The sequence below is a fragment of the Pezoporus occidentalis genome, unplaced genomic scaffold, assembly GCF_034315485.1.
Source record: "Pezoporus occidentalis ecotype Australia unplaced genomic scaffold, CSIRO_AGI_Poc_V1 ctg53, whole genome shotgun sequence".
NCBI lineage: Eukaryota > Metazoa > Chordata > Aves > Psittaciformes > Psittacidae > Pezoporus > Pezoporus occidentalis.
Genome location: NW_026915866.1, coordinates 853,408 through 878,681, shown reverse-complemented (window position 1 = coordinate 878,681; position 25,274 = coordinate 853,408). Strand labels below are relative to the sequence as shown.

Genomic DNA, 25,274 nt, shown 5'->3' with positions numbered 1-25,274 from the left:
TTTCCACTAGCTTAGAGAGCCATTGTGTTCTCCTTTCTTTGCTGTATGGTATATTGTGAATGAAAATTGATAGTTGTATCTCCAAGCTGAAAGAAAAGAAGTGTTATGTTTCGGGTGGCTGGAAAGATAACAGTCCTTGAGCTTCAAAGGGGTAACAAAGGGTATGCATTTCAGAACCCTTTTCTGCGCTTGATTTAGCACACATGAACTGGGTTTCCAGTGTGTGCTTCTTATAGATAAATGGGTGGGGGTTTATGTCTTGTTTGGTGCAATGTTTCATAAACCTTTGATTTTGCATGTTTAAATTATGAAGTGTTAACTATACAGAGAATGGATTCTTAGACTTGGTTTCAGAGCTCATGCTTCAGCTGTTCTTTATTAGATTGTGAGGCAGGATGAACATCCAAAAGAGCTCTGGCAGTTTCCAAGCTCAGAAGATGCTGCTACAAAAAAGAATGATCTTTTTTTCGTGAAACTAGTGTTACTCTGCAAAATCTCCCACTGCTAATACATCTGAAACTTAGGTTGCTGTTTCCAGGAACTGCTGTGAGCACTGCAGTAAGTCAGAATACTGTCTTTGGTGAAATTCAAAAGACAGTATTCTGATTTAGATGATGAAAGCATCATGTAAAATCTGCAGCTTTTTGTCCAATGCTCTTTTATTATACAGTTCTTTCATTGAGTCAGCGGGTAAAATCATCCTCGTGTAGGTACATCACATTCATCAAAATTGCATCAAAGGTGGAGTTGGCTCAGGGAGGCTGCAGAATCCTGAAAATTCCATACTCAAACCACTTTTTAATATGAATCACCTGTGAAAGACGTTGTTGTACCAGGTAGTGGTACAGCTTGAAATGTGCTGATGGAACTGTATTTCCAGGTGCATGTTTTGAGCCTGATTTATGTGAGCACAGGGGATAAATGACAGTCATGGCCTGCTGTGTTCCAGACAAAACATCAGATGTTGCAAGCACTTACTTCTGAATTGTTAATGATTTCCTCCACTGACAAAGCTTAAAGTGTGAACATTTGGAAATTAAAGTGGCTGGCATGAGCCTTGTGTATGAAACACCAAGAATCACCTGATTTTGCAATGAGATTGGGGAAACGTAAAAAGCCAAGGTGAAGATCAGATTAAATGAATACGATGTTTTTCAGGCAGCAGGAGTTTTCCTTGTGTAAATGCTGTTTCCTGGTGTAGCTGCACTTGATAGCAGCAAGATGAAATCACAGAAAATACCTGATTGCTAGAGAATTTTCTTCTGTTAAATGACAGGCAGCATTCACTGCAGACCTATTCTTTCATATGAGTAGAGGGTTTTTCTCTCAATAGTCTGTACTTAGTCTGTAACAAAAAATCTACACTGTTTGTAGTGTATCAGTGGCCAGTTCGGAAACTGTGCTTTTGATAAGAAGTCTTCCTGCTTCTGATTATCTTCCCTGCTTTGTTTGGTCCCCACCCCTAACTTTTGGGGGTACGATCTATACCTGTATGGGAAGCAAACACAGCTGCATCCGTGGTGAAGTGACACTTCTTTTGCAAGACATCAGGGAAGTTCCACGTGTTATGCTGCCAAACGCACGGACACGTTAGTGCATGTTTGAGAGTCTGCTCTTTCTATTCCCTTTTGTGAAAGCTATATATTTTATTTCCACTGCTTGTAAAGCCATTTTTAAAGCAAGCTTTTAAAAAGTAACACAGATTCCCGGTTGATCTCCTAAGGTTTATTATGTGTTATTTATGGCATCTAAATAGGTAAAATTAATTTGTGTCTATGTAATATTTGATTTTACCTTACTATGGAGGAAGAAATGAAAAAAAAAAAGAAACATGCTCAATCCTGAAATCATGCATTTTTGGATTGTGAACAAACATGATGTTTTACAAGGATTATAGCCATTTTTAACCTTGTGGATTCTCCCTTCTTGGAAAAAGAAAGGAAACAAAAGGGCCAGCCATAAATGCTTTCCTCTGAATTAAATGTCAGTTACTGCTGTTGGGTATTTTTAACTGTGAATAACTTTCTGCTGCTCTATGTGCTAGCACAGAGCTGATTCATGAGGAGCCTGTTATCAAGGAAGTCAGTACAGCCTAATCCATACTCACTGTTATTATCCTAGAAATAGCCACTTGCTCAATGTAGTAAGTAAGCCATACCTGTATGGCAAAATACACAGCTCAGGAAGAACAATATGAGTTCAACTCTGCCAGATTAGTGTGCCGTGCATTCAGCACAGGAAGAAGATCTGATGCAACGCTGCCAATAAGATGCTACAGGGCATGCAAATCATTGTTGAATTGAGTGACTTTGAATGAGGGTAATCAGCACCAAGGCAGAGGGCTCCTTATTTCTGTCTTGGAAAGGCTGAACTGCGCCTGAGCCAAATATCAAATTGTCTGCATGGCCTCTGCTTGGCAGGTTTTCCTAAACTATTTTAGCAGGAAGTTTACTTTTCCCTGAGATTGCTTCCTTCCTTTTCCTCCCGTCTTCTCTTTCCACATATGAATTCTGTTGGCTAGAATTTGTACCTCCAGCTGAAAAGAAACTTAAGTTTTTCTCTCCTCGTGCCTTAGGTGCTCCAATCCTGCTGGGATTCCTTAACCTGTAAGTTTAATTCTGTCAGTCATAGACTTTTTTCTTACCCTTCTATTTCATGCACTATATGACAGGATTAATAAGAGTCCTAGAAACATGATTCTTACTACTCTTTCTGCCTACAGTGGTATTTTTCTTGCATTAATTATTTTGATGTGCTTTCATGCATCCTTCACCCTACCTTTGCTGATTCTTGGCACCTATTAGTTGCCTCTCCTTTGCTCAGTTTCTTATATCATGAGGATTTTCACCTATCTCACCTGCGTAGCTGATGCAGAAATGGAGCACAACCTTTCCAGAGGCTGACTGGTTCTGGAGGTTCCTTTCTGGGGACTTCCTGGAGTCAAAACCTGCCATATCTTTGGCAACACCAGCACTGATAAGGAAAAAATTGTTAGGCTGCGTCATTTTGCCTGTGATGCGGCCCTTTGACTGCCTGGTACGGTTCCAGTCTAATCATTTTGCCAGCAGTACTGTAGATATAAGAAATCCTGTGTTTGTTACCACTGACTGAAACTACTGGTGCAAGAACATTTATATCATGGGATTTTTTTAAAAGCAGACAGCCCTGTAACTCCATCAGTCCAGAGGCAACATGCCTTTCCAGAATGCCTGCTCAAACAGAGGTGTTACATGTTGTAGATATGGCTGCTTCACAAGTTCTCACCAGCGATAAGTCATTTTGGAAGTTTAATTCTTCACTGGTTTGGTTTTAGAGGGAAATATGAATTCCTGCACAAGGATTAAACATCAGTGAATTAGCTGTTGATCTTGTTATTTCATGGAGTTTATAAGCCATTTTTCTTCTTTTCTTCTTTTCCCCACCCCACTCCAGCAGCGTGCAGGGTAGAAGGGAACAGGACGCATATGTCAGTAGTCTAGGATGGCCAGTGAAGGCTCCAACATCCCAAGTCCTGTGGTCCGCCAGATTGACAAGCAGTTTCTGATTTGCAGCATATGCCTGGACCGTTACAAGAACCCCAAAGTACTCCCCTGCCTGCACACTTTCTGTGAGAGGTAAGTCCTTTCCTCAAGCTGGTAATGAGGTTTTTGTGTCGTGTAACAAGCACGTGGATGGGGACTTAGTTGTAAAGGTCATACCAAGGCATGATGAAGTCTGGGAATGCTGGAAAGTCAGGGATGAGGAAAAACACTGTTATTTGTGGGAGGCAGGAAGAAGAGATGGCAGTGGAATATTTGGAATACATTCCCTTTATGGAAGGGTCAATAAAAAGTAAATCTAATGAAACTAATGAATACAGTTACAACCATGTGAAAAGTGTTGGCATTCAGAATTTGGATCTCAAATTAATGGCCTCAAATTTATCCTGATTAGTATAATTAGAAACAGTAAAACCCTTTCTTTGTTGATTTACTAAGCAGAGAATTAATTATCCCATCCTTTAATGTCCAAGGGTTAGACATGATATATACATTATTAATAACCTGTGATTAAATGTCTTCATTATTCTGCAGCTTGGTTGACTGAAGTGGAAAAGCTCTGAAAAGAGATGTGATAAACCAGAAACCTGGCACCTACTGTGTTTAGCTAAATTAACTGAATATCCATAGTGATAATACTATATTATCCATCAAATGCTGGAGAAAATACAGTATCTGCAGAAAAGTTAGCTGATGAATTATTTGTTAGAGTTCTTTACCCAGTGATGTGATTGAACTCTTCGGATTATATGTTGAATGGCATGAGGATTTTAATAAATGATGTTTTATGTGAACATTTAGTTCACAAGATTTCCACTTCCTAGAACTGTGGTGTGCATATTGAACTTTGCAGAGGGTGCAGGAAAAATTGTGGATCTCTGAGTGTGTCAGATGAACTGGTCTTTTGTAGAATAGGAAACCCTGACTTTACTGAAGTCAGCAGTGAAACTCTCACTGAAGTCAGGGAAATCAGAATTTTCACCATCATGTCTTAAGTTTCTTGACTTCAGTTCATGTGTAAATCCTAAGGTCAGCTTCTGGTTTTCACTGTAATCCTCTTATGCTGATCTGGTTATGGAGAGAGGCTGGAAGAACTCTTCCACTGTATTCCTGATGTGCAAAGCCTAAGCTCTCCATTCACAGAGCCCTTACTGGGGGGTCAGAAGGAGAGCTGCCATGGGAGGTTTGGTGCAAGAAAAACCCTTGGAAGTGGATAAGAGCTGTGTGGCTGTGCAAGGTCACACTTTCTTGGTTGGCATCTCTTAAGGAATGTGGTGTAGCACTGCTCACATTAAGGACTGCATTCTGCAAAGCTTCCTGTGCTTATGGGACTGTACTGAATTGCAAATTGCAGTTGGATGTTGCATGCCCAGCAGCCATTAACTTTTCAAGACCAGTTACCTAGGCCAGTCTGCTGCATATTGTTGATCACAGAACTTCTGTGTCAGATTTACATTCTGTGAAATATAATTTTTCTAAAAAGCCCCCAGCAACCCTCTCCCCTCACACAAATCAAACACAAACAAACAAAAATCTCCTCCAAAACTCCCCTGAACATAAACTGTGATAACCCAGGCTGTGCTTCTCTATGTAATGAAGACAGCTCTGTTGATTCCGGCTAGCTGCCAAATAACTTCCCCAGTTGAAATAGATGGAAAAATTTCCATTGGTTTCATTGGGACCAGGTTTGAGCTCTGAAACACTAAACCCACAAATAAAAGTTAATAAAGGAGATTCTATTGGAAAGACAAGGGTCAACCACCGGTTAGGCAGTTAAAGACACAGGCTCAAATGCTTGATGCAATAACTTCATGTCTGTCAAACTTTGTCTGGTAGGCTATCATTCTTACTAGCCTGTGAATAGGATGCAGTAGATGTTTGGAAGTGCAGATCCCCTCTGCATAAATATATCAAAGGCAGGCACATAACTCTTACAGTGATGCCTGTTTATAAACCTTTTCTTATGTGGCAGAGGAAAAAGGCTTAAAAGAAAAAAAAAACACAGTAACCACTTTTACTTCTGAAGCCTGGTGATGTACCTTTCCTTTTGTAAGTAGGGGTCAGACCAGTTCTTCAACTGAAAGGAGTTTTTTCCGTCTTTGATGACACTTTGCCTTTCTCTCCCCTTCCACCTCCTTTCCCATAGGTGCTTACAGAATTACATTCCAGCCCATAGCTTAACCCTTTCTTGCCCCGTGTGCCGCCAGACCTCCATTCTGCCAGAGAAAGGGGTTTCTGCACTCCAGAACAACTTCTTTATCACCAACCTGATGGATGTCCTGCAACGAACGCCAGACAACAGCATTGAAGACTCCTCCATCTTGGAGACTGTCACTGCTGTTGCGGCAGGCAAACCGCTCTCCTGTCCCAATCATGATGGAAATGTAAGTGAGATGAACTCCTGTGATGTGTACAGTTACTGATACGTACTGGTCAGTCTGGTTTGTCATAGCTATTTTGTTCAAAAAAGATAGTGGGGAATTGTAATCACACTAGTTCTTTGATTTATAATATGCCGACAAAAGACAAGTGATTCTTATGATTAACTCAGATACTTTCAGTGGAGCATTTTCAAGTAGTCAGGATATTATTTCATCTAACCAGTCATCTTGGATGATACTGTCTTTTAGCACATTTGATCAAAATTATTGTCCTGTAAGTGCCGAACCTTGTGCTTTTGCCACTATGTGATGGGTTTCCGTAACTCTTTTGCTTGTAGAATCAACTATTGTCATGGAAGCCTATGTGCTTGTTTAGTCAGTATGTGGCAGGGACCTTACAAGCTTAACTGACCTGCACACTGAGGCAGTACCAAAAGCTGTGTGAGCATATTACCATGGAGCCAAGGGCTCAGGATGATTTGGGTCAGCGCAGGCTAGAAACAGAGAGCTTCTTTTTATCTGCAGTGTTTTGTGCATCTCATGTATCAGTTCTTGGAGGATGCTTTATTTTTTTTCCTCCACCTACTTTTTTCACCCAGCATCCCTCCCACATACACCCTCAAATTGGATCACCGAATGCGTCGGCAAGTACTCCCAACTGGGTAAGTATTCCTAGATTATTATAAGAACAGCTCTAACAACTCTGCTTACTTAAAAATTTTCAGTGTTAACCTGTGTGGCTTCATGGTAGGCATGTGAGCTCCTATCTTACAGCCAGGCTTATGCAAATGTGTAAGTGGGCAACACTGCAAAGCTGAGTGATGCTGTGTTATGAACCGAGTGCTGTGCTTCTATGCAAGCCAAGAAATACGTGTTAGTATTTTAAGACAACTTTCAGGGAACTGTTTTATTTGATGCTCAGTTTAGGTATAGCAGTTTTATAGGAATAATTTAGCTGATAATTAGTGATTACTGTTATAGAGGAACAGCTCAGTTCTTTTACCTTTACTGACCTGCTGGAATGAGATGGACTTGTAGGATTGATTTGCTGTACACTCTGATTAATGAATAACTGGTATAACTTTTGAATTGTGTGCTATACCTATGTGTGTGTAGTGGTTACTGGTTAATGCATTCCTAGTTTTTATTTGCATTTTATTGTCTCTCCTTAAAATGAATCACAGTTCTTTTCTGACACAGCAATCATGAAAGGGATCATTTAATTGTGAAATGCAGAAAATGATCAAAATGAAGATATTACTTGCTTTGCATTTTACATTTTCAGCTGATCATTCTTTGGGTGTGCTTAGAAAAAACTTTTCTCTACAATTAAAAATGACACCTTATACCACTCTGAGAACTTTCTAGGGAAAGGTGTTTTTATAAGTCCTCCAAACCCCATGTACTTGTCTGGCCTTGAAAAACAGTATGCCCTTTAGGATGCTGAGTAGTGTGTGCTGGGAGTATCTTCTTGCTTCAGTAAGTATCTGGGGGGGTTGGGGATAGGCTGAGGGTGACTCCAGTTTAAAGCTTTGTGGAGCTAGGAAATTAAGAGCTAAAGTGCACACATTAGTCCTTGTGATGGGAGGAGCTGAGATAAGCTTTGGAGAGAACTGCTTGAGGCTGATCAGTGGGTCTGGCTGAAGGGCAGGGTGTGCAGGGCAAGGTGTTGGGCACATTAGACCTGACTGAGGAAACACATTTCTGCTGGCTTCATGTGTACACAGCATGAGGGCACTGTATGGCAAGTGCCTGGCTGCTAGCACCTTTGCTGGGGGCTTTAGAGGGTGAAAGAGGATTGAGCTGGTAGCTGAAGCAGAATGCCTCTGCTCTCTGTTAGTTTTAATGTATTGCTTGGGGTAGGGCCAGATCCATTGTATTTTTATTATCAAGGGTAAAAATTTACATCCAGTATAATTCATCTAAATATTACCAGATTTTCTTTGCATCAGCTTGGAAATAAGTTTCTATTTAAGTAAGTTTTTTCAGTCTTTCCAGCCATGCTGGATTTAAGCCTCTCTGATTAAAATCAGATAGAAAATGATGTGCCAATACTTTCTCATTGTCATGCCTTTCTGCTTGTAACTTAGCCTTCCTCAGGCCATGTACTTTCCCTTCCAGTTGGTCTCTTACTCCCATCACTCATATTTTCCATATGTGTGTGTATCCTATTCCTTCTGCTCACAACCTCTCATCCTCTGTTGTGGCATCTTTGTTGTGTGTATTCTTACAAAAAATGAAACTTCGCTTGTAGGATCTTAACACAAGAGATGGTTTCCTGTGCTTGAACTATTAAGAAATGCTTCCTCATATGCACCCAACACAAAACACAAATATATGTTCTTGTTAAACTAAGGTAATAGGGCACATACATGATAGACCTTTTGAACCTAACGGAAGATTCTTATCTTCTACCTACACATTAAAATAAGATTGGCTTTATCCTCAGCTGCTGCAGCTCTTGTTGGAAGTAAGCATCCTGGTTTGCAAACATTGATCTACAATCATTTAGGGGCAGGTACAGCAGCCAGGACAGGGAAGGCTGTGAAATTCTAGGTCCATTACTTCATAATATGTAATAAGTGGTGTAGCCTCTTTGCAGTCACGCATCCTGAAAAGTCCATGCTTGGGCTTTGTTTGAATTTGAGGTGAGAGCCAGCCCAGAGTCTAGTATCCATGCTTTTACAGGTGCAGTGTATTTTCTGCCTATGGAGTGTAACAAGAGAGCATACCCCATATTAAATTAAATGCTTGTAACAGGAGAGAGTGCCTTATCTCTGACTAGCTTTTTCTCAAAAGATCAGTGAATAGCTTGGAAATTTGACAGGTATAAGATTTTGTCTAGAAAAGTATTTCCTGAACTTGTTCAGCTGTCGCTTACTGCCTGTATGCTTCTGTTAGAAAAATAAAGAAGTACCTGTCCTTGGTACTCTGATGAAATGACTTCATAACAGACCTTACAAAACCTTGCTTTTTCTCTTCACCTCTGTACTTCCCACCATGGCACTTAGCTGTGTATCTCATTGTGCAATACTCAGTGTGTCATTGAGGCTAAATAAAAAATTCAGGGTATCAGAGTTAGACTCTTATGAGCATTACAGCTAACAAACTGAGCTCTCTGCTGGCAAAATTTTGTTCTGCCTGTCACAAAATGGGATACCCATGTTGGACATAGAAGGAAGAGAGCAAAAGCCAGTAAGACGTGTCTGTCTACACTTGGAAATGAATCTCACCTGATTAAGAAGTGGTACACAAAATCTTAGGGAATTGGGTTATCTAGGCACTTGAAGACTGGATGGTATTAATACTGGGTTTTCTTTTTCTTCAGCTATGGCGCAAACCCCAGATTTTGATGCGAAATGAAAGCTGCTTCACTCAAAAGATTGTAGTTTGACTGAGGCAAAGATGACTGTTTCTATGCAGACACACACATTAGATCCTTGTGGGTTTCAAGCTGTTACCATTCTAGCTTATGTGATTGATTCTCTGGTGCTTTAATAAAAAGGAAAGAAGTTTATTAGGCTAAACTTTAATATGCCAATGAGATGCTTTCTTTCCTATATATATTGCTGCAAATATGTTTATTATGAATCGTTCAATAGGAAAAGAAATATTAAATTACTCTAATTGTTGTATCCAAAGATAAAAATATTTAATAAAGGCTTGTTAAAACATCTTGAATCTGCACATTAAATTATGAAGAGGCAGAAAGCTGAACTTTTGACACTCATTCAAAAGAAATGAAATTTTCTGACCATATAAAAAGACAAAAAAAAAAAATCCTAATAAAATACATAAAATGTTGCTCCTTTTGGTTGTTTCTGGTTGCAAATTTTTGAAGCCTTTGTAAAGAATTTAAAGCATAAACTGTTCTTAACTCATTTCCTCTAGGCACAGTAAGACTGCATCACATCTTAGTGCCTACCAAAGTAACTGTCAGGCCTTGGAGGATCTACTAATGTGAAACTGCTAAATTCACAGTGACCGGAGTGGTGTTGATAGGGATTGTCATTGTTTAGAAGGTCTGTTTTGATTTTGTTTTGTTTTCCTGGCTGATATATTTGATCTTACACTGTTTATTTGGAGCAGCTTTTAAATTTTCTGTGAAGTGGCTTACACAAATGGCCAACAAATATCTTAAACCCTCATTGTGTGTGAATCCCATATCTTGTGAATGGAGATAGAGAAGAATGGGAATGAGACAGAAAGGAGCTTACCAAAGGCAAATCCCTATTAATGCTGATAGCCACAGTCTTACTTCACCCTCTTAATTCTCAAGATGTCTTGGAGTAGCCAGCTACTTTGCGTGGTGCTTTTACAGGTTCCTCTGCTCACCTGAAAACAGCTGTTTCTACACAACCATCTTGTTGTCAACCAGCATCTCCAGCCCAGCCATCTTTGTGTGCAAGGTCTAAGTGCCAGAAGCATCAGCTGAGTTATTCAAGAGTCTGATGCTATGCTGTGAATGCAAGAGAGCTGCCAGTGTCTCGCTTTGAAGCATATACTATGAGCTTCCTTATGCACTTTTAATAAGCCTAAAATGCTTTGTGCTTGAGGACTTCCTAGCTGTAGAAGAAAGTCTTATGCCGAATTTGCATCTGTGTGCATTATTTTGGGCACAGCACTTTTCTCTTTCTTTCTCTTCATGAACATATTCAGAATTTAGGGTATTTATTACATGCAAAGATCTGGTTTTATCTCCAGAGAGCATCTTACTGGGTACATAACAGGTTGAAAGAATCTCTTCCTCTTTCAAGTTTAGACCAGCACTCTTATTATAATCTCAGATACGAGGTTTTGATGGTTTTAAGGGATTAGTAATGAGATATGGAGATTTTTCTCTGTAGCACATTGATTCATTTAGAGTGGTTTTCTCTAGCAAAAACCCATGCTGTTTGGTGAGTGCCATCAAGGTCATGTTCCTTGGGTGGGCTGGTTATGAAAAACATCCTAAGTCTACACTCTTTTTGGCAGACAGGATGGGGAGACTAAGGATTGAGTTAGTGAGGGGACTTGAATGCCCTATTTTTTCGAGTTGTTTCAGAGAGCAGTTGAGAGAGACACCAAAACTTACTATTACACAGTATAAATATGATGTTAGGGACTGCCTTGAAGTACAGCATTCTGTTTCCCAGGCTGCTGTTGTGACACTTTCTGATGCAATGAAATGCATTTAAATCAGCATTTTGTTATGAATATAGAACAGCCATCTTTTAGGCAGGAAATTAGTGGTGGCTAAGAAACGAGAAACTTGGTCTTAGAGCTTGGATAATAACAGGAGTTCAAGACCCACTAAGATGTCCTTTGAGTGATGTTACTGCTGCGGTGTTTGAATTTAGAGTTGTGCACTTTTCCAGCTGATGGAGTTTTACTGCCAGTCCTGTGAGACTGCCATGTGCCGAGAGTGTACAGAAGGAGAGCATGCAGAGCATCCCACGGTACCCCTCAAGGATGTGGTGGAACAACATAAGGCTTCCCTCCAAGTCCAGCTGGATGCTGTCAACAAAAGGTATGGAGACTCCACTGATTATTTTCTATTTTCAGTTCTACTACTGGATTTCTGTGTTACCCGGGGTAGATGTGCAATGGACTTTTGCCTAGAAAACAGAAATAGTGAGGCTAGCATAAGGAAAAGAAAATCCTTTGAGTGCAATGCACTGAAGGGTCAGAGAAAAGTGCTAAAGATTTCAATCTGTCCTTCACAAAACAGAGGCCAGTAGAATTTCAAGTGCCCTCCAAATAAGGGGCATAAAATGTTAAGGAGAAAAGTGCTAGCCAGTCATGAATTTAATGATAAATAAGTAATATTGGATGCTTAAAAGACTAATACAAACACTATGGTGGCAGAAAGGCTAAAAAAATAAAGGTGGAAGTGGGATAGATCTAGTTATATTTTCCTGAGCAGATACATTTGCATAAAGGACAAAGGATACAAGGCCTCATTGTTAGAAATGCCTAAAGTCTAATGGATTTCCACAAGGGAGGGCCCTGGCCTAGCTTTACTTTATGAGACCAAAATCACTGTGTGGTTGTAAAAGGAATGAACTTACTTCTGGGAAATGACCGAGTTTAAAGCCAGCCTGCTGATGAGATGGTTTCATCAAAGATATCAGAGCAAGGGCCAATGTTTAATGACTTTTGAAACAGCAATCTTTGTAATTTAATCCCTCCCTCAGGCTTCCAGAGATCGACTCAGCACTTCATTTTATATCTGAAATCATACACCAGTTAACCAACCAAAAGGCTAGCATTGTAGATGACATTCATTCCACTTTTGATGAACTCCAGAAGACTTTAAATGTGCGAAAGAGCGTGCTGCTTATGGAACTGGAAGTGAATTATGGCCTTAAACACAAAGTAAGATGCATGTTTTGTTTCAATAGAAACCTATTAATTTAACGAAACAAATTTTACAAATGATGCAGGACACCAGTTTGACCAATTGTGTCTCAGATCCAGGGAAGAGCTTTGTTTTCCTGAAATCAAGTGCTGCAGAGCCTTGCTTGCGGGTGCCCAGCCTTATAAATGAAATTGAGACCCTGTATGGGCAGGTAGCCCTTTGTGCATGGTGTGTGAGGATCTAAAATGGCCAATACACTAAGTAGACATCTGCTTAAAGCCAGCATACTGATGTATAGATGGCAATAAGAGAACACCAAAGGAAAGTCTGAAATCCTTGTGCTGCAATCCTATGACTCCCCACCACCTCCCTTCATGAAGATACATGCCAAACAATTTCTCCTGAAGAACTGAGAAAGGCTTGCTGTTTTGCTTTAAGGCAGTGTTTTCCTTTCAAGTGCCTGCTAACGTATATCGTGTTAGATGTCACTCATTGGAACACATAAAGATTGGAGGGACAACTCACTTTCTCAGGGGAATGCAGGCAGCAATAGATTCCAGAGCTGTATTCACTCTCTTATTTCCTATCTGGATGATTGAAGATTGTGCTCTTCCCCCTGTATAGTAGACTAAGCTTTGAAGGAAGAGGACAGAAATCTGTGCATCTGTGAAGATGAGCTTGTAGCCTGGTTGTGTAGGGTTCTTGTTGAGAATTAGTCAGTCTGAATCAGGCAAATGAAATAATTTAGTCCTTGTGTTCCTGGGCATCGTTTGTCTGCTTTATATAAAGAAAGATCTTTTCCCTCAAAGCCTTCAAAGAAAAGTAGCATTAACAACTGGAGTTTCAAGTGTGCCTGATAATGTTGGGCATTCTCTGCAATTACTGAGCAGCTTGAGCATCTCCAGATGTCTGAAGCTGAGGAATGCTGCATTCCTGGATCTGGAACAGGCTAGGTCATTAGGAAGGTATTGAACTGCTGAGCCTGTGAATATGGAGGAATTCTAACATGTGCACAAGATGTGTACTTTCAGGAACACACGGAGCCCAAAACCCTCAGGGCACAGAATTCAGGCATCTTCAGAGCTAAGCAGGAGTTGTGGAGCTTTTAGCATCAAAAACTTGGACGTAGATCCCAGGTTCATCTAAATGTATTCAAGATGTCACAAAACCTTATTTTTTTATCAAGTAAATATACTCAGGGTATGTACGAAGTTCACACAAGATGGAATATGACATTAATTTATCTTACTGGTTTTTAAAGGGATTTAAAATAGTTTGAAACCTATTTTGGGCATCAGAGAACCAAATTTGTACAAAGCTGTAAAGCAATAAAAGAGGCATCTCCCCTGTTTGAATAAAAAAGAGCTATTGGAATTGGATTTTACTTCTGAATAAAAAGTGGTGCTGCAAAATAATGCAAACCCAAATATTCTGTTATTCTGATCACGTACTTTGTAAAAACATAAAAATGAAAGAGCTGCACTTTACTAGAAGAAAGTTGGTGATTCAGTTTGAGTTGTGCAATGGACTGAAAGGGGCCTCGTGTAAAATACTCTAAAATACATTTTAAATATTAGCTATGGTAAGATTTAATATTTTCCATCTTTGTAATGAAAGAAAACTATTTTGAGAAAATAATGGGTTTAAAATGTAGCTGCAAATTGTCTTCCTCCTCAGTTTGTGGGTTTTTATGCCAAGCATATGGGGTTTTGTCATTCTAGGACTTTATTAGCTAAGCTATCTGCTTAACTACTTGTGTCCTTGAATAAACACAAAGCAGATTAGAAATGCCCTGTATTGAATCCTGAGACTTGCCTAGAAAAACAGATAACTTGAAATTTCAGTGTAGTCTTGAAATTTGTTCATTCTGTTTTGCTTGACAAAGATTCTGTGTTATCACTTTCTCATCAGCCTGGATTTTCTCCAGTGGGTGAAAAGCAGACAGCTTTGTAAAAATCAGAAGAAACATGCCTTTAGAACGTGGTGTCATTACATGGGGTGTCTCCGCAAGAGAAGCCATAGCAATAAATACACCCAGTCTCCAAGGTTGCTTTAAAATCAATTGAAAAGTTTTGAAAATATTTACTTTACAGTGATAGTCAACAAAATAACTTCTCTGATGCACAGGAATGTCTGTGCCCTAGTTCTTCTCTGTGGGGAAAAACGTACCACATGTGTGACTGAGTACTTTGGTTTGGGGATTTCATCAGAGAGTGTTGGGGGTAGCTGGAACATTTGGGTTTTCCTGACTGTCGTGAATTTCTCTGCTAGGTTGTTATAATTCAGGGATCCTTTTTCCAGTTCATTGCAAAATTGGTTTTAAACAAAAAGTTAGCCTTGTTCCCAGCCCACACCTAACAATTTTGAGGTCAGTATTGTTTTGAGGATTTTACACCAAGGGACAGAACCAAGCCTATAATAAAAGCTCTTCCTCGGTCTTAAATACAGAGTAGCTGCTTGCTGCCCAACAAGATTTCAGGCTACTCAACTCAACTTTTCCCAATATCCACAATCCATCCTTTACATTTTGCTTTCCTGTCTGCTGAAACTAGGGAATCCTTTTACCCACTTCTGCTGGAGAGACTTCCTTCTTCACTTACCTAGATCAGGAATCACACTTTTCCTCAAGATGGATGTATAGTGCCTTCTTGTCTGTCTCCATGGAGGAGCAACCCAAGGTTTCCCTGGGCTCTGAAGAAATTTTCAAGAAGTTTCTTGCAGCCTCCCCTAGTAATGGACCTGTGACTCAAAAATATCTCTACCCCTGTGCATGCAGCTCAATTCCAGTAATTATCTCACTAACTATGAATACTGAGAGGTAGGTGGAGCAGGTGGGGCAACTTAGCGTGACAGTGGATCTGTGAAGCCTTGAAAACCCAAAACAGGGCACATGTTTTTGTGTTGCAGCATGTTATTCCAAGAACATGTAGGGGATCAGTGTGGTACTTTTTCAGAAATGAAACTTTAAAATAAACTCTAAAAGCCCTATAAATTGGGTTTCTACAAGGGTCTTCAGATATAAAGCATGCTACATCTTGCTAGGAGACTTCCTGTAACATAATGCTAATCTGGTGTCTGGTAATGTACACAGGTCCTCCAGACACAGCTGGACTCCCTGCTTGAAGGACAAGAAAGCATTAAAAGTTGCAGCAACTTTACAGCCCAAGCCCTCAACCACGGCACTGAAACTGAAGTTCTGCTGGTGAAGAAGCAAATGAGTGACAAGCTGAATGAACTGGCTGAGCGGGACTTCCCGTTGCAGCCCCGTGAAAATGACCAGTTGGACTTCATAGTGGAAACAGAAGGCCTGAAGAAGTCCATTCACAACCTGGGTACTATTTTAACCACCAATGCTGTTGCCTCTGAAACAGTTGCCACAGGTGAGGGACTGAGGCAGACAGTGATCGGACAGCCCATGTCTGTTACCATCACAACTAAGGACAAAGATGGGGAGCTGTGTAAATCTGGGAATGCTTACCTCACTGCTGAACTGAGCACGCCTGATGGGAGTGTAGCAGATGGAGAAATACTTGACAATAAAAATGGCACTTATGAATTTTTGTATACTGTTCAGAAAGAAGGGGACTTCACTTTGTCACTGAGACTTTATGATCAACATATCAAGGGTAGCCCATTCAAACTTAAAGTGGTCAGATCAGCAGATGTGTCCCCTACCACTGAGGGGGTTAAGAGGCGTGTTAAATCTCCTGGCAGTGGTCATGTGAAGCAGAAAGCGGTGAAGAGACCTGCGAGCATGTACAGCACCGGCAAAAGAAAAGAGAATCCCATTGAAGATGATTTGATCTTCAGAGTAGGTAGGTGACTTGTCTGCTTCCTACTGACATATCTTAAATAGTTCATGGAAACTGACTGAAAAAATCTGGACGTTAAAGTATTTTAAGGTTACAGCTGTAAGGAGAGCAGCCTGACAATATCTTTAGGCCTCTTGACTTTTGCTCATATGTAAATTTTAAAAGCACATACTTTAGAAATTCTGTTTGCAGCAATTATTTAATTGGAAATTGGATTGAAAAATGCATATGTCTGATTTGGGATACAGTATTTTACCACCTCTTCTGCACTCTATTGGGCATCCTAAAATGAAAATATAAATAAGATCAATGTTTTAGATCAGATTAAATTACTTTAAAAAGAAGGGAAGTGGGAGCTCTCTTTCTCTAAACCTATTGCCCTAGAGATTAATCTAATTCACTGACCTAGAACTATAAATGATAAATCCTGTGGTCATATATAGTTATTTCATTATGTCAGCACAGGAAAAATGATGGTTTATTTTATTTTCATTTTTCCCCAACATCTAAATATGTTTTGGTTCTTTATATAGTGTAATGTTATCTATGGACTTCTAATTCTTGGCAAAAATGTAACATCTTGGTGCCATTTACTGGGATTTTCTGTCAGGTCTCTTGATATACACTTGTTTTAAGCTATATAATAATAATTCATCATTTTAAAAGCCTGTACCATGGGCTACTGTATTAATATAATATCTACTTATACAGTTAGAAAATACTTTTCATTTTGCAAAATGTGAAGTAATAAAATGTTTTCTAAAGAAAAAAGGCAGATTAATTTTTAATATGTACAAATCAGGATTTCAGCAGTGTGTGTTACCAAGTCTGACAACCAGTGAGTAAGGTGGCTTCCTCCTTTGTAGCAGAGAACTGATGGTTGTTAATCCTGGAGGATTTATTAATCATTTTATTGAAAATTCATGTGGGCACCATTTGTCAGTTGAATAACCCTGTCCATCTGGGTTCTCATCTGTCAGTATTTCTGATAGATTCCTTGCTTTGATAGAGATTACATGCAACAACGTAATGGTTTTCTATCAGAAAATGAATTCAGGAAGTATACTTTGCTTGCTGAATAGGGAAGTGCAACATAAGCTTTGAGTAAAGCCACCCATAAAATTACCAGCTTTCCCAGATGGCCAGTGCATTTCCTATAAATATAAAATCATAGAATGGTTTGGGTTGGAAGGGACCTTAAAGCTCATCCAGTTCCAACTCCCCCGCCATGGGCAGGGACACCTTCCACTAGACCAGGTTGCTTCAAGCCCCGTCCAGCCTGGCCTTGACCACTGCCAGGGATGGGCCAGCCACAGCTTCTCTGTCAGCCTGTTCCAATGTCTCATCACCCTCACAGTCAAGAACTTCCTCCTAATATCATTGCTGGTACTGGTAAGAGAGGCAGAGGATATGTATAAATGTAGCCTAGGTCTTTCTGGGGCCCTGTTTTGAATCAGGGTTAAACAAAATAGTTAAGAATAATGTCTGAACCCTGTTTAGAAAGACAACATCTCTCTAATTTCTTCTGGAATGGTTGTGACATGTTGTATGCTAGACAGAGCTGGATGGACAGATACAAGCAGAGTCTGTGCGTCCACAGCAGGTAGAAGCAGGACAGCAAAGCCTGCACAGGTACATTGTGCCTATGAGTAACAGGAGAACACTGGCTGACACCTCCACTAAGTACCAAGCCCTCTTGTTCACATGTATCAAGTGCTAATTTGTTCCAGTGTGGAAATCATAGATATAAATACTTTAAAAGAAAAAGGGAAAAAAAATTATGTCCTGAAATTATTTTAAACCTGTTACTATTCTTGTTTAAAGCTTTTGGTATGGATTAAGTGTTTTCAGCTTGAAATTTCTGCTTCTGTATCCCTTGTTTCTAGTGAGCAGTTTCTAGCCTGTGGTATGGTTCTGCTTTGGGTTTTGTTGTTGGTTGTGTTTGTTGGATTTTAGTTTTGTTTAACTGCTCTCTGCAACACATCATAAACTCTAGAAGTCTTAAATGTTTTCCAAAAAGTGCAGTGCCCTTCTTTGTGTCGTGATGCAGTCGTGACCATGTGCTTTGTTTTGGAGTTCTGCCTCCTCCCCATCTTCACCATTCTGTCTCCCCAGAAAAAGAAGGAAAAATAATTAGAATAAGAGCTATGGGTGTCTCAGAGCTTTTGTTTGATGAAACATCTCAGGAATGTCCACGTTTGGGATATATGGACAACTGTTTTATTGAAAAACTAAGCTGAGAGTAATGCTTCATCCTATTACATGTTCACTTCTCAGCCATCATTTCACAGAATGACCCTAAATAGAGATGTCCCTCTGGGTTTCTGTGGGCTTATGTATGCATTGTCTGAAAGGTCTCTTAAGCCATTGCAGCTGTAATGCTCTAGGTTTTTACACTCTTCCAAAATACGCAAAATTAATGAAGACAGGTAAAAATTCTGACATTTTCACAGGGATTGTCTCCATGGATTTGAGAGTTTGTTTAGTTCCAGTTTCAGCTCACTTTACATTTTTTGATGAGGTAACATAAAATAGTGTTTATCACTGTTTTCCAATACAACTGCGTATCTATTTTGAACCCATTTTTGAATTCTTCTGATAGCCCTGGCCAAATCTGGATTTGTAGTTTAAACTGGGCAAGATAAATCTTCTATTTGAGCTGCCAGAAGCTCACACAGCTGTGTTGGAGAATCATACTGTAATATTCCTATTGGCATGCAAGTATGCTGAGTATGCTGTTGTATATATGCTGATGTAAGGGCTTTTATGCACAAGTAAATTGATCAGCTCCTAGCAGGAGATTGTTCTTGTGCTAGGATTAACAGAGATAGCATTAATACAACATTAGTACAGCTAAGTGCTTTCGTTCATGGGGCATTGTGCATTGTATCTTTTGCCCATTCTGTTATTCATGGCTTTTAAAACAGCATGTGGCTCTATTCAGACATTTTAAGGTCAAACTATTGAGTGCACATTCATGCATTCATGTAATTAATATTTACAAGAACAGAGTATTTCTTGCTTCGTCCTCTTTTCTCTCAATAGTTTGCATCCTTAACATTTAAATTTTTGTTTTAAACGGGAATAATCTCTAACAGGGTGTCCATGCAATATCTGTGTAGCACGTACTTGGTTTATACAAAAGGAAACAAGAATGCACTAATGATACCCAGAAGATAATTGTTGTGCCATGTTTTTTGCTACCTCTGTAAGTGGAAAGGGAAGGCTCTTTTCCATTACCCTGCTGTTTTGCCTTAGACGCATGCTGAGCAGAGGATGATGAAGCTGAGGGATGTTCACAGTATCAGCAACTTCCACCTTCTCTGGTAAATCTATTCCCTGGTCTCTGAAGGAGGATTAAAAGCTATGGGTAGCATGAGTTAGCTACTCTGTCCAGGACCCCATAGCTCTAGCTTTGCCGTGCTATGCCATATGCCTTGGTATTTTTTCTCTTCTGGTACTTCTCGTGACTGGGTTCTTTGATACCTTTTAGCAGTAGTGGTACTATTTCCCACTTTAACTTGTTTTTCTCTTCATTTATTTATACTTAGGATTGGCATTAGATACAGCCAGATGGAGAGCTGGTTCTCTGCTAGAAAGTTCAATTTTCCTTTTCCTCTGATTGTGTTTAGTTGTCTCTTCAGTCATGTAACTGAGCATCTAAGTTTAGCTGGTACATTTAATGTGGGTAATTCACTCTGATTCTGTGCCTTTAACGGTACCTTCTGTCAGCCTCCTTAGTAGGTGTGGATGTCACCTTCTGGTCTGTTATCAATGCTGAAAGTATATTAGGAACGCTACATAAAAACTCAAGAACAGGGCCTATGTAATAATTGTTTTAGTGCAGTTTAAAAGCATGCTTAGGTGGAGCAAAGGGATTCTTGATCAGGTTTTCCTTCTTTACTTTCCTCTGAAGGCCTCTGCCTGAAGCTCTGTATTAGATTGTCCTGTTTGAAAGGAACAGAGCTGCCTACAGATATATATACTTTTTGAGGTTTTTAAAAAATACAGATGGGTTATATGGGTACACATCTTGAAAAAACATTTTCCCAACTGCAGCTAGCCCTCTTCTATGGACGGTCCAGAGAATCCCCCGTGTGGGTCTGATGTCCTGATGACAGAGACCTGGTCTTGGTTCATCATTCAGGGTTTTGCTGCTATACCAGCGAAGAACTGCTCCTGAGGTTCACCTACCCCAAAGATGTGTGTATATTTAGTTGTGGTGGCAGGGGCTCCGCTGCACAAGGAAGGCTTGGAGGTGGTCTTGGCCAAGCTTTTAGGGCCAGATTCTGTGCAAAGCAAACTAATACAGATCAGCCCGAACTTCACTACCATCAGTGTGTGGGACTACCTGCCAGAGTTTCTACTGCATTATTCATACCTCTTTAAAGGCCACAAACACTGTGTGCCTTCATCCAACAGATTGACTGAATTCTAAAATTTAGGTTTGCATGAGAACTTGGGTTAGAAACATTGACATTTATTTTACAGTAAGCACATAGCTTGTTAACAATCTGATTTGGTACAGTTTTACTAGAGAGCCTTTTGTATTTCAGCTGTGTCTATTATGAGAGATGTCATCACATACTCAGAATGTGTAAGATTTGACTAAATATGGTTTAGTGCTCTGAGGAAAAAAGAAATGAAGGTAAGGAACAAGAAAGCAACTCTTTCATACATGTCTATGCAGTATTTATATAGACCTCTCCATACTGTCTAGTTTCATTGCTTTTTTCAGTACCACATACAGAGCAGTTCAAAAAGTATTTGAACTGGTGTAAGGAGGAAAGAAACTGTACTTACACAACAGGTTATGGCTACTTGCAACTTCCAAAGTCTCTCCATTAATCTGTAATCTTTCTGCAGGGTTCTTGTCTCTCTGAATCCATTTCTTTCCTGCTGGGGGCAGTGACATGGTTTTTCATTGTGTTTTAGGAAGCTGGTAGATCTAGCTCAGCAAGCAGAGAGATATTAGTCATATTTGTAAAACTTGGAAAGAAAAAGACACTCCTATTACTATGATAATCAAAAATGTACATCGTAGAGCAGGTTTGTCCAGATGCCCAGCACTTACAGAGCAAATTATTATTACAGTTGCATGATGTAATTTTTAACATCTTCTGTAAAGTTAATGGGCTTTTGGTTTGGGGGTTGTTTCCCCCCCTCTCCCTTCCTTCTTTTTGGTGAGATTTAATCTGGTTTGTATTGTTCAAGAGTAAAAGATTGAAATTATGAAGCATTTTCCATGTGCTAGATTGTCTTGAGCTGAAAATGGATGCTTTTTGTTGAAAGCATATCTTCAAAGCTAAATTAATTGATTTGTGCAGGCTACGCTCAGTAATACCAGAAGGAATTAGGTAATGCTAAGGCAAATCTGGTTGTTTATTATCTGTATACAAAGATGATATAAAGGGAGCTATTCCACAGGCTGCAGATCTTCTTCCTAATAACTCTGTTCACCCTTGCCCTAATGAAAACTCTGCTGTCCTCTCCCAGTCAGCTTGCCACAGAAGTTGCAGTAAAATGTCTGTCTTTTCCTCCTTTGTGCCATGCAGTAGCTCAGAACAGGAGGGAGGTAAGGCTGGGCAAAGACAGGCATGAAACGTGTGAGCTCTCATCTCTAAATCAGGCTGCTTGGGGAACACTGGCATGAGGATTTTGCAACTATCCTCTGGATCCAGCCCTGTGCATGTGAAATGTTGGTGCCTCCCTAGGCTAAGGAGATGGGTGACTTCCCATGACTGAGAGAAGACAAAGCACGGGGTGCCTTGATACAGAGGGGTGACATCTTGCAGGAAAAGACTTGCTGAAGACTGTCTCTCAGGCAGGTATGTTTGTAAGGCAAGAATCTCTACAGGAAGGAGCTGTTATCGTTTGGCATGATGGGGTCAGTTGCAGGAGCCTGCTTTTCCAGAGGCTGACATACTTTAGCAAAAGCTTTCCTCTCATCATCTGAACTCCTACCACTGCCTATGCTTGGATTCAGATCTTTGCTGGCATAGTGAATTATTCAGATCAGAAAGTTCAAAGTTATCTGTCTTCCTCTTGAACGTAAATTAGGAAATAAGCTGTGTTTCACTAATTTTAGCTTTCTTCATCAGAGAAATTTGTGCCACTGCAGAGGGGACTGTATCAAGGCTTGTGTGCAAATTAGGACCTATGTAATGTGTTTAATAGCTGCAAAGTACTATATAGAAGGACACTGCATGGAGCTGAATTTCATGCACACTGTGCTAATAAATTACTATTTCTTAAACTTACTGTGAAATGTGACTATGGAATTCCTGGGTAATTTGTTCTTCTTTTCCTTTGATGTATGTTTACAAGAATCCACTGAAGATCATTCTGAGTAACTCTTTATATAGGTCTCTCTTATCTTTAAAAATGAAATTCCTTGACTTTCAAGAAGATTTTTCTAAGGGTAAAGAACATACATTCCATATAGCTTGTGCTAGTTGGTTCCAGATGCTCTAGCTTATGCCTCCTCTTTTCTAACAAATGGTTTCCCTTTACTCTCAGTAGTAAAAGGAATGTTTCTGCCTTTTCATCTACTCTCTTTGGCTAAAAGGCAAAAAGGAAACTTATCATTAGCATATGGTGGAAAAAAATTACCGCATGCATCCCTCAGGCACTGCTCATTAACAGAATACACAGAAATGGCTCAAGTGTGGGTAATGTAATTGGTGTGTAACTCGCTGTTCCCTGAATATGTGCTTTCCCCTTACAGTACAAAAACTGAGAAGTATTTGCCTTTTTTAGGGGATGGAGCATTTGGAGTTCAAGAAAACAAGCCATGAAGCGAAGGGACATGCTCACACCACCAAGTGCAGAGGAATTAAATGTTACTTGTTAGGCAGTGACAGGAAATACGCATCCCATACCCATCACTACAGCAGAAAGAAGGGTTGTTAAGAGCATATATATCCCTAATGAAAGCTAAATAGAAATCAGAGGTAATATATATGTCTTATATTGGGCATCACAGTCAGAACAGTTTTAATCACCGAGCTCCAGGGTATTTTGGACTGATGAAAATAAAATGCAAGTTTTTCAGTTAAACCCATATATTGAAACCAGTTAATGTCTGATATGCAGCCAGTGAATGCTTATAAAAATACTTCATCAGGAAAAGTAGTGCTGCATCCAAGACTTGGAAAGAACAGCTTATAGAGAGACTTTTTGTTTCAAAACTCATTCATTCCTTATGAATAGCCTCGGGGTCCAAGATCATAACTGCAGTCTTGTCTAAAGACCCCTGAGCCTCCTTTACAAACAAAGCCGGAATCTGGATATTCTTTCTGTGCTCCAGATGTAATCTGGATGAGCCACTTTAGGGCTGATCTTTTAAAGACATCAGTTTGCTGTGTGACTGTCCTTGTAGCATCTCAAAACAAATATTTAAGTACCGAGGCACCTAAGCTTAATGAACTTTTGTGAAAATTTGTCATTTCTACAGCTCCTTATCCCCTTAAGCCACTGGGAAAAAGACTTAGAGTTTTATGTAAATTACTGTTGCATTTGTTCTGGGTAAAAATGGGACCTCTGTGTGTGTACACTGCTTTATTGGAACAATCTAAGGTCTCTGCCAGAAACGTTCAGTCTCCGACTGTCGGTCCTCATTGGCCCACGTGTCCCAATCATTCAAAGGCAGTTCTTCATCTGAGTTTCGCTTCTAAGGGAATTTTTAAAGTCTATGACTGAGAACTGTGTATGAGTCAACAGGAAACTTCCCTGTCTTGAAATGGCCTCATCCAAAGTGTTCACCAGTATGTTCTGTCTCAACTTTGTGACTTCACTGAGGAGATTTAGATAATTGTACTAAAACCTTGTCATCTCTTCAGGTTCTTATCTTAGCCTCTGCCTGTATGTTCCCACGGTACCACCCCTTTCATTGCCTTCTCAGTTGAATAAAAATCCAAAGTTTAAAAAAAGTCCATCACTTATGAGAAAACATTTTACCAGTTCCCTCACACAAGAGGCAAATCACGAACGCTTTGACTTGTGAAAGCCAAAGAGGTAATTATGTTGATGGGGCTTACTCTTTGGCATACGTGCCAAAGAGTAAGAACTTCTTGTACTTAGAACTGTGGATGGTACTGAGATGGTGCTTTGAAGCTTTAGCAGATACAAAAACTCTTCAAAACAGAAAACTGTAGATCAAGGATGTATTAAATGCATGTATTGGCACTTAGGTGCTACCTCATTAGTCCTGCCTAACCTGATTTCTTATGTGCTTTGTGTTCTATTTTAGGCACCAAAGGAAGAAACAAAGGTGAATTTACAAATCTTCAAGGTGTAGCTGCATCTACAAATGGAAAAATATTAATAGCAGATAGTAACAACCAGTGTGTGCAGGTACGAGGATATGCCACTTCTAGCAGTTTTCTTTTTCTCTCCACTGCCACACCTCTGCCCTCTTTGTAGTCCAAGGCAGACACATTTTGTACAAATCGAGCAGATCTAGAAAATACAGAGGAAGCTCAACTTGTTTGTTATCTATTATAATTCCGTCTTCTTGACCTGCAGCCATCTTTTTCAGATCTACACTATATCTAGTATATATATCAGAGTTAACTTCCCTTCCTTATGATGTTTGGCAATTAATAAAGAAAAAATCTGGAAAAACACCTTTCTGTAAATATAATTTTACATAGTAAATTTATCACTCTATGTTTACAACTATAAATCTATGTCAGGATGCCCTAGATTTATATTTTTATATAATTTCTTAAGCAAATACAAACACATAGATGTCATTTTCAAATGGCTTTTAGTCTACTTAATTGATTTTTGTGTCTGATATCATGATCAAATTTCCTCTTTGGTAGCACACTTGACACCCATGATTTCTTGGCTTCTGTAACCTGTGTGAAAATCAAGCTGTGTTTTTTCATTTGCTTGCTATGTATCTTTTTTACCATTAACAATTTGTCATCACTCTTCAGGCTGCCCATGTGGTAGCAATGAACAAGGCAGCAGTGTGTGGCTTGTTCTTCAGTATGTGGGAAACAGCAAGCCACATGCAGTAAGAATTCCATTCCAGGCCTTTTCAAAGAGGCACACTGTGTAATTTGCAGCCACTTCAGAGGAAGTTCAGTGTCTAATTACCTGGCTTGGGGACACAACCAGTAAACTGAATTTTGTGTGGCTAAAGGATCTTTCAGGAAATGGCCTAATGCTTACCCTGGAGTCAAATTATTAA

General features: G+C 39.7%; 1 protein-coding gene across 12 annotated transcripts in view; it reads left to right on the top strand.

Moving 5' to 3' along the window:
* TRIM2 (tripartite motif containing 2) overlaps positions 1-25,274 on the top strand; it is an 89,416-nt gene that overhangs the window by 45,883 nt on the left and 18,259 nt on the right. For 9 of the 12 annotated variants that reach the window (XM_062637501.1, XM_062637497.1, XM_062637502.1 and 6 more), the window contains exons 2-7: positions 3,433-3,614; positions 5,686-5,923; positions 11,278-11,429; positions 12,097-12,277; positions 15,352-16,075; positions 24,324-24,427. In XM_062637501.1, the coding sequence (XP_062493485.1) occupies positions 3,481-3,614; positions 5,686-5,923; positions 11,278-11,429; positions 12,097-12,277; positions 15,352-16,075; positions 24,324-24,427 (1,533 nt within the window). In that variant the 5' untranslated portion in view covers positions 3,433-3,480. The remainder of the gene's footprint in view (positions 1-3,432; positions 3,615-5,685; positions 5,924-11,277; positions 11,430-12,096; positions 12,278-15,351; positions 16,076-24,323; positions 24,428-25,274) is intronic. The other 3 variants (XM_062637506.1, XM_062637505.1, XM_062637507.1) reach the window with 1 other exon arrangement.